Source organism: Corapipo altera, unplaced genomic scaffold (assembly GCF_003945725.1).
Source record: "Corapipo altera isolate COAL_440 unplaced genomic scaffold, ASM394572v1 50, whole genome shotgun sequence".
Lineage (NCBI taxonomy): Eukaryota > Metazoa > Chordata > Aves > Passeriformes > Pipridae > Corapipo > Corapipo altera.
The window spans coordinates 7655924-7665922 of NW_020884889.1; the positions used below are offsets into that span (position 1 = coordinate 7655924).

General features: G+C 47.7%; 1 protein-coding gene across 1 annotated transcript; it reads left to right on the forward strand.

The window, feature by feature from the left end:
- The first annotated feature begins 2058 nt into the window (after positions 1-2058).
- Positions 2059-9464, forward strand: TLNRD1 (talin rod domain containing 1). Its single transcript, XM_027644559.1, has one exon. It carries the CDS (start codon positions 2597-2599, stop codon positions 3662-3664), a length of 1068 nt encoding a protein of 355 aa, XP_027500360.1. The 5' UTR covers positions 2059-2596; the 3' UTR covers positions 3665-9464.
- The last annotated feature ends 535 nt before the right edge of the window (positions 9465-9999 follow it).

Sequence of the window (9999 nt, forward strand, 5' to 3'; positions counted from 1 at the left end):
CCAATTTCCACTTATTTCAAGGTCACTTATACCCTTGCAGTAGTATGACTGTAGCAGGATGTTAACTGTGAATTGGGGCAAATGTATTTCTGGATTTCTGTAGGCTGCTAAATGCATTCTAAATGCCTAGAATGAGAAGCCTGACTTAAAAAGGGAATTAAGCTGCAGCAAAATACGTAGCAAATGTAAGATGTGACTTCAGCGTGGACTTTAATTTGGTGTTGATTTGATGGGGTTCAGGATTATGTTAATGGAGATACTGCATAACAGGACAGAATCTGATGCGTGGGACATAAATGTTCTCATCATCATCATTTACCAAACTATACATTCCCTTTGGAAGCATTAAACCCATCTTCTTGTAACTTGTTCCAGCCCAATTAGTAATTTTAATTTTATTACTGTTTAATGGCATTTACATGAATGCCTCAGATTTACTGTGTGTTAACATCTTTGACAAGAACCGTCTAATAAAGTTCTTGATGTGCTGCAGAATGGAAACAGGCCAGAGAAAGCCTTTCTGTACACAGCAGTGTCAGTAGGTTTACATTTTCCCTGCTAAAGTCTAACAAACAGTAACCAGGGCTCGAAAACGATGACAGACACACGAGAGGAACGAAACAAATTCATCTTCATTGGTTTAAAAATTGGGTCAAGGCCAGTGCTGAGGGCACTGTTTCTGTGTAAATAACGATGCAGCAATACCCCATCCCGTGTGTACAGCACCCACGACAGCCAGCTGGGCACCTGGGGCAGCCGGGGCCCCGCGGGGTGCGGTGCGGCGGGCCCGCGGTGCCACGGGCTCTGACCCGCCCAGGTTGACACACGCAACGGCTTCTTCTACCTGGGCCGGGACATCCCGACACGGGCGCTCCCCGGCGCGCCGGGGACAGGGACGGGAGCTCCGACCGGAACGCCGCACTCACCTGGCGGGCTGCCCGGGGCAGGGGCCGGGCAGGGAGCGGCACCCGGGGGCGCCTCAGCCCCGGTGGCTGGAGCGAGGGCGGCTCCTCCGTTCCCCCCGCGGCATCTCCTCCGTGTCCGACATCCGAGCGCAGGACGCGCCACCGCCCACCCGGCAGGCGCTCTCCGGCTGCCTCTCGCATTTCTCCCACCGGCCTCTCCCTCCAGCACCCCCGGTTGTTTATTTGCTCAGCGAGCCCCCGCAATCCCCCGCTCGGCGGGGCCGGGGCAGCGCCCGCGGCGGGCGGGCGGGCGGTGCCGGCGCTGCTGCCCCCTCCGCCTGGGAGGAGCGAGCGGCGGCGGGCGCGGAGCGGCGGCGGGGGGAGGGCAGGATTTAAACGAAGGGCGGTGACACCGCACAAAAGATTTCGATAGGCTCAAGTGAGGTTACAGCAAAGGCAGCGGGGCGGGGGAGCTCCCCCAGAGCCGTGCAGCGTCTGGCTGGCCGCGGCGTCGCAGCCGCCGCTTCCCAGTAGTTTGTCTGAAAGCCTGAGAAAGGGAATTTAAAGGAAGATTTCCTACTCTTCTTCTTTTTATCTTTTTTTTTTTTTTAATTTTTTTTTTTTTTCCCCTGGGAGTTGGCGGCTCAGCCGGGGAAGATGGCAGGAGGAGCGTCAGGCCGGGCGGGTCGCAGCATCCGCGGCTGCAGCCCGCGGCCACCACCCTTGTTTGCGGGAAGAGCCTAAGTTGGTGCGGCGGCGGCCACGGCGGGAGCCGGCGAGGAGGGCCCGGGGGCGCAGGGGATGGACCGCGGCGGCGGGGACCGAGCGCGCAGCGGCCGCGTGAATGATCGCGGCAGGAAGGAGTGAGGCAGCGGCAAAGGAAGGGGAACGGATCCGCCCGCCCGCCCCAGCACCCGGATCCGGTGGAGCTTTTTATTTTTATTTTTTTTTTACCCTCCTCTCTTCTGTTTTTTTTCCCGTTTCCCTCCCCCGCCGTCCCCCGTGTCCCGGCTCCCCGCCGTGCCCCTCTCCCCTCCCGGCCCGGCTCCCCGCGGGTGCGCGGCGGGGCCGTGCGGGGCGGGCGGGCCACACCCTCCGCGGCGCTTCCTGCGAGCCGGGGCCGCGGCGGGCGCCGGGGGCGGCACATGGTGCGCAGCCGCCGCCCCTCCGGCCCCTGCGAGCTGCGCCCGGCGGGCGCTCCCCGACCGGAGGCGCCGGGGCCGCGGTAGCAACTTGGAGGGCTGCGCCCCTGCCCCAACTCCGCTCGGCGGCGGCGCGTCCCTGAGGGATTCCGGCTGCTGGAGGGAACTTCGCGCAGGATCCCCGCGGCCGGCGAGCACGGACGAGGTGCTGGGAAGGGAAGGCGAGCCAGCGTGCGAAAAGGAAAGGAAGAAATAGATATTTGTAACTAAAGGATGCCGGACCGGGGCCCGGGGGCGCCCGGCGAGCGCCGCCCCGCCGCGGGAGCGCCGTAGGAGCGGAGGCTGGAGCGGGGCGGGCGCCCCGGCCGAGCTCGCTCCCCGCAGCAGCGGCAGCCCCGGCGCCCAGAGCCTTTTCTTGCCTCCCGGCGATTAATGGAATGATGTTGCGGAAAAGGCAGAGCGATCCTGCCGGGCTCAGTCGGGACTGCGCGGGCGGCGGAGGCGGCGGCAGCGGGGTAGCGAGCGGCATGCGAGTGCCCCCCCGGCGCTATGGCTAGCGGTGGCTCCGGCAAGTCCAGCAGCGAGGTCTCCGGCGGCGGCATCCCCAGCAGCAGCTCCCTGCAGAGGAAGAAGCTCATCTCTATCTGCGACCACTGCAAGATCAAGATGCAACTGGTGGCCGATCTGCTTCTGCTGTCGAGCGAGACCAGGCCGGTGAACACCGAGAGTCTGTCTGTCTTCGGTGAGTCCTTTGAGAAGTGCAGGGACACGATCATTGCCAGGACCAAAGGACTCTCCATCTTGACCCATGACGTCCAGAGCCAGCTCAACATGGGACGCTTCGGGGAGGTGGGGGAAAGCCTGATGGAGATGGGGGAGCTGGTGGTCTCCCTGACCGAATGCTCTGCCCACGCTGCCTACCTGGCTGCAGTGGAGACTCCGGGGGCCCAGCCTGCTATGCCTGGCTTGGTGGATCGCTACAAGGTGACCCGATGTAGGCATGAGGTGGAGCACGGCTGCGGGGTCTTGAAGACCACCCCTTTGGCAGATATGAGCCCTCAGCTCCTGCTGGAGGTTTCTCAGAACATGTCCAAGAACTTGAAATTCCTGACAGATGCCTGTGTGCTGGCCAGTGAGAAATCCAAGGATAAATTTGCTAAGGAGCAGTTCAAACTCAGTGTCAAATGTATGAGCACGAGCGCCTCTGCCCTCTTGGCGTGTGTCAAGGAGGTCAAGACCTCGCCCAGCGAGCTGACCAGGAACCGGTGCGTCTTGTTCAGTGGACCTTTGGTGCAGTCTGTCTATGCTCTGGTGGGCTTTGCCACTGAGCCCCAGTTTTTGGGTAAAGCTGCCACCATTAATCCAGAGGGCAAAGCTGTGCAAACTGCCATCCTAGGAGGAGCCATGAGTGTGGTATCTGCTTGTGTGCTCCTGACCCAATGCCTCAGGGATATAGCCCAACACCCCGAAAGTAGCACCAAAATGAGCGATTACAGGGAAAGGTTGAGGAACTCAGCTTGCGCCGTCTCGGATGGTTGCAACCTGCTATCTCAGGCACTAAGAGAAAGATCTTCACCCAGGACTTTACCGCCAGTGAACTCCAATTCTGTGAATTAACCCCCACATCTTCTGTTTAGATCCCAGTCATTGCTAAAGGAAAATAATATCCCACCTCCTCACCCTTTTTTTGTATACCAAAGAATTTGCTTGGATGAGCCCAATCCTTTGATTTCGTGTGGTGAAGAAGCAGAACATATTCAAACTATATGTACTAATAAAGGTAGCCAGTTTTGGCTTCTTTTTATTTTACTTTAAAGTTAAGCAAGTATCTGCAGATAAATTTTTCTTTATTCAACAAGGTCTTCACACAAATGGTAATAACTGTTTCGAAGTTTTTATATTTGGGGAGGTGGGGGTATCTTAAAAAAAAGGAGAAAAAAAAGAGCTTTAATCGCGCTGGGTGCGGTTTTTAAAGTTTGTCTTGTCTTGTCTTCCGAATTTCCCTTCTAAATTTTGCTGTTCGGTTGTGCAGGAAAAAGGTTACCTCAGTTCTCACTCATTTAAAAAAATGAAAAAACCCAACAACACATAGATGATGGATGTAGCTACTATTTTGTTTGTTTTTGTTTTGTACGACTTTTTTTATTTTGCATCAAGTGTTAGGTTAGAAGTGCATTTGGTGTGTAGGAGTGGAAGGACTGGAGGTTGTGATTATGTTTTCCATGTGTTGATTTCCAAACTGGGGGAAAAGCTACTGTGAGTGTTTAAACAAACAAACAAAATTACACTATAACAAAAGTGATTTTTAATTTTTTTCCAATGTCAGTTTTTATCTTGCATGTACTGGAGTATTTATTTCATCTATTAAAATGTTATGTTTCTCAGATGCCTTTCTGTGAATCTCTTAATACTTGAATAATTGAACAACTAGGCCTGTTTGCATTGTATGTCATTTCCCCCAGGGAATGGGTGGTACAAACGTAACTGGAGTTCTAGACAGCAGCATACAGGCTTCAGTTCAGTTCTTTTATTTTTATAAATACTGTCCCTCCCCCAGTACTACCCCTCCTCCTCAGGAGCCTCTGACAGAGCTACTCCAGTTGTATCTGTGGACAGCTGGGCAGTGCTGCGTACACTCGGATCGCTTGGCATTGGGATTGCTCTGCACTGGGACTGCTCTGCGGAGCGCTGGTGGTGTCTGCAGCAGGGCACAGCCTGGCTTTGTTTGTCTTTATCAGCATTCGGTGTTATCTTTTGAGTTTTGTGTTTTAACTCTTGCTGATGTTGTGGGCCATCTGTGTGTTAAATCTGACTTTCCATATTACTTCCTGAAAGACTTCACCCTGCTGGAGGGCCCTGCACGTTCTATGTGTCTGCTCAGGATTATGAAGGTTTGCCGGAGTGGGCTCTGTATTTTTCAGAGGTTTGTGTTGGAACTCCTCAGTAGAGATTTCTGTCAAAGCAGTTTGAGGTTGGTGTTATAGATTACAGGAAAAGATAGCCAGCTTTTGAGGCCCAGTCAACCTCCACTTGAATTCCTTGGGAACTGAGGGTGGACCTTAGTCCACCTTAGTGGACCAGAGCATACTGCTGTAGTTCCAATAGTTGCAGTGGTGAATTTTTTCAGCCTAGTCTTTGTGGACCTGTGGGATCTGTTGCCTTCTATATGTTGTCTTAAAGGTAAATAGAAGAGCAAGTCTTCTGCAAGGAGGTTTTGTTTGACTGCCCTGCTGCATTGCATAACTGTGGGTTTTTTTAATGGATCTACAAACTGAGCAATGTTGAAAGCTGTTAGAGAACACACCTTAAAATGTTGCTACCACAGCTTAAAACTTAAGTTAAAAGTACTGTCCTATTTATTCCTTTGAAGATGGTAACCTTTGGGTTTTGGGTATGGAACAGCCCTGGAGTAGTGAAAGGTCTTCCATTTATAGCATTATTGTTTCTCCTGCACATGATGCTTTACTTAGATGGAGTGAAACAAATAATGCCCTGTGAGCCCAGCAGTATGTGCTGCAGAGGCGTGGATGTCCACATCTATGTGGTGTAGTATACAAGTATAAAGTACTCTTACTGTTTTTTCACTAATAAATTCATGCACACGATGTTCTAACTTTGACTTAGATGCCTCTGCAGGTATTTCCTCAGAGACTCTCACGTGTGCACGCACAAACGTTTTCCCATCTGTGTGGCAGGAACAGCTGTAGGACTCCGGAGGGATTCACAGGAGGTCAAGGCCATCTACGGGGAGGTCCTGTGTCTCTGTGGTGTTTGGAGTTGTCTGTCCCTGGTATCTCCTTGCCTCGTAGCGTGTTTCCGTGGAAGCCGAGACTCCCACCCGACTGACCCTTCCTCCTTTTCCGCAGTGGCTCTGTGGGGAAGGAGGAAAAAGGGACTGTAGCACACGTAATGCTTTCAGGATGTACTATCTTCTGCGGCTGCACACAGGAGGTGAGGAACCAGCTCCACCCTTCCTTTGCATAGATCCTGGATGGTGCAGAACTTCGTGTGGGACGTGCAGGGATGGTGCTGAGGAGCTGCAGGGCAGTGCTGTGTAGAGAGGGCACATGGCATCCTTTAGCTCCAGGTCTTTTAAGTTACTGTGACCTACATTGGTGAGGCCTCCTCCTTGCAGATATAAACCAGAGGATTCTGAAGGGCAGCTCTGCAGCGTCTGACAGAAAAAAGTGGCATCCCACTGGCTCTTTTGATGTTTCTACTTAATAATTTTTGGTGCTGCTGAACTAATTAGGTTCTTTTTGATTCATTTATACATTATTGAGGTTATATAGATCACAGTACAGCCTCCTTATTACCTCTGCATATGAAAGGCAATATGTTATTAACAATGATAGTGCCGATCTTTGTTGTGGTAAGATCTTGTTTTAAGTGGTTTAGTGCAATTTTTGTTTTAACAAGGATATTGCAGATTCTTTCCCCCTTTCTTATTATATTTTCAAGTGAGGTACATGCATAAATATATCAAAAAGTACGTATCTTCTTTGTCCTTTAACACTGAAAGAAAACAAATCTCCCTTTGCTTTTGAGCTGCGTGAGTTTTGGAAGGGTTTAGTTTTATAGAATAAAATGTGAAATGTAGCCAGGCCATGATTTTAGTTAACAGGCTCCTTAAATATATATATATATATATATGTGTACATACAAATAGTAAATTCACCAAAGTAACTTACTGTGACATTTTAAGACAATAGTAATTTTAACAGTTCAAAATGTTCAGTCATTTCTTTCAAGAGTAGAACTCACACAAAGGGAGCCATGAGCTGCTCCCTGGCCTCAGCTCAAGAGAGTATCTGTCAGAATCTGTGCTATTCATGTAATTAGCACAACAAAGGTCAAAAAAAAAGGCTTTTGATACAAACAAGCACAACTTTTTATGCACTCTGACTAAATGATTAACAGGAAAATGTCTATATATACATATGCATATTGTAGCATTTTCTGAGCTGAAAGAGTGGAGTTCCACTATTAAATATGAACATCTATTTTAAATGCCATAGTGCCACATATATAAAGAATGTATATTGTGCTAATTTATTTGGAATTTATTCCTATAGAATATTAATTCTGATACAAGACATTTCAGTAGGTATATTCATCTTTGTTTACTTTGTACTCTCTGGGACAAAAAAATACAAAGTGGACAAGTTTTCAGGGTGCACTCACAGGCCCCATCGAGGTCACTGATTACCACTTGGCATCATATTTCAGGCCCTTGTTGCCCAAATGCTTACACACCATTTAGATCAGCAGGTAGTGTCACTATTTCACCATGGGCATAGACAAGCAACAAACACATTTTCTGATCTGGAGTCTTGATGATTTTTGACAAAAGAAAAGGTTTTGTGGTGCTTATATCACATATCTAATAGATTAGTAGTGCATTTAATAAAAGGTTTAACTTATTTCTAAAGACATTAAGCAATGCACATTTGTAGCCAAAAACAACACTATCCCCACCAAAGGAGAATTAAGCTTACTTCTTAAATGTATTAACTTTTTAATAGGGAAGAAGTTGTCACCTTTGTATTGTCTGTGGATTTGATACTATCTTTTGGCTGCTTCAGCACAGGGAATTTCATAGTTGATGTAATACAGCAGCTGAATCTCTGAGATTGAGGTCACAACAGTGTGTTTTCTGATTCTAAAAAAAGTAAGTTCTGTAAGACAACCAGTAAACTAGCAGCAAAATGCTATTGAAAAGCAAGTGCACTATTTAAGGGAACTTGCAAATGTAAAGCCATGTTATTTTTCAAAACTAAGAAAAAAAAGACCATGGGTCAGATAATTCCCTTTACTTTTTACCACAGGAAATGATCAAAGTAGCAGAAAATCTGCTCTTTTTGGCCAAACTTCTGTCAGAGACAGAAGGGGTCGAGCCAACACATGGTGTATGCAGCCTTGCAGCAAGAGAGGGGATGTGGCTGATGGGAAAGGAGGTGGGACCAGAGAAAATCTGTAGGGTAATACCTCTTATTAAACCCACAGGAATTTTCCTATTCTAGATAAAACAGAGGCTGATCCAATAAAGCAAATCTCAAACAACGCGACCTTTCTTCCCGGGCTGCTGGAAGGCTGTGAATGAGGACGTGGGGCTGGGAGTGTTTGGGATGCTCTGAGCTGAGCAGCTGTGCTGCTGTGGGGAACCAGGAGTCTCTAGGGTGGCCCTAAGATGTGTAAGAAGTACAGGCACAGTGTGTACCTGCCAGAACAGTTTGGTGGGAAATGAAGGGGTTGGGTTTTATCTTTTTTTTTTTTTTTTTTTGCTTTCTTCCCTATCAGGCTCTTTCCAGACTTTACAAGCAGAAGCAGATGGTAGGGGCCAGTACATTTTACTTCTTTGTTCTTACTGCCTGTGAAAGGTGCCAGATGGGCAATGATAAAGATAGAAATTCTCTTCCTGTAGCCTAGGGATAGCGGAAAATGCAGAGCTTCAAGGCTACCCTAGCCTCACAGGATTACCATAACATGTTTTTTTGGGCCCACTGTTTCACTCTTTGATTTTTCGCCAAGAAAATGACAGAAAATCCCAGTGGCAATTTGACAGGGGCATTGAGAACCATTGAAGTGTTTCCCACAGGACACCAAACCACCACCAAGTTTGGATCACTTACAACTGGGCCAAAAAGTAGAAAGGCTAGGTATGAAGTGCAAGGCCAGATCATCCTTCATATGACTAACTCAGAAAATTAAATACTGTGTACTCTGAGAGATGTTTATTTACTTGGGAATTAGAATTATCAAAATTTTTATATAGAACAGTTCAGACTTACATTTAATTAACATAATTAGCAGTATTCTGGAACATTTTCTTAATGAAGACAGACATCTATGGACATGAAGGGCCTCATCCATGACTCAATGAAATCTGTAATTAAATATTAATGTTTTCCAAGCTATGTTAAAATGTTAAGGGTTGTTTTGCGTGGCAAAGCAATGCATTTCATATAGATTTTTATTAATCTGAATATTTTCCTAGAACTGGTTTTATTGTACTAGAGTCCTTTGAACTTAAGGGAGTGTTTTTGTTTTGTTTTTTAAAACCACACAGTGTATGATGCTATATTTCAACAAAGTCAAAAGCAGCATTTCAAGATTAATGCAGAGATTCCTGGGGTCTTCTGTCAGCTTGCCAGGCTCTTGTTCCTGTTCTAACTTAATTTTTTATAATTTCCTTTTATGTTAATAAAGGCTTCTTGTGGCTGTAAAAGTTAAAGTTGTCTCACTCCATAGACAGCCTGGTTCTTATGTAGATACTATTTATATTATTTAGAAATCCTGCTGGTTGCCAGATGGAGCTCTTTTGGGTTTTATGTTAAATACTTGGAAAGCTAAATAGCTTGATTTTCCTCTCCTCCCTCCCTTCCTTCCTCAACAAAATAAATAAATACTTGAAAAATGATTACTAACAAGTTCCTTAACTTCAGTTTTAAAACCAAATTAGTTTTAGGTGAAGTGACTGCAAGTATGAGATACCTCAGAGCAGTAGGATTTTGGTAGAGTTTGACTTACCTACCAGGATTTTAAACCAACAGTTTTTCTCCAGTTTTGTTTGGGCAGCAGGAACCTGAACTTCAGTCTAAGGATGGAGAACCCTGAGAAGCAGAGAACACAGCCCTGGATCCTGCAGTAGCGTTTCTTGCAGGATCTGGACCTCAGGTGGAAACCCCAAGATGGGCTTAGTCTGCAGTGGCTGTTTGGATTGCTGGAAATCACTGGCAGGGTGTGGTTCTGTGCTGTGCTGGCCTGCTGTGAGCCATCTGTATTCCTGGGATTAGTTTAACCAGCCTGTGGGTGACTGACAGTCTCTGCGGTAGCTCCAGTGCCTCTCGCTCCCTGCTCTGAGCATTTGGGTGAGTCAGTGAGGAGGAGAGATTTGACATCAGGTTCTCCATCACCAGCATGGCATCACCATCAGAGTATGGGCACGAGGA

Excerpts from the sequence above, each read along its gene's own strand:
- TLNRD1 (XM_027644559.1), top strand. The coding sequence starts at position 2,597 with ATGGCTAGCGGTGGCTCCGGCAAGTCCAGCAGCGAGGTCTCCGGCGGC.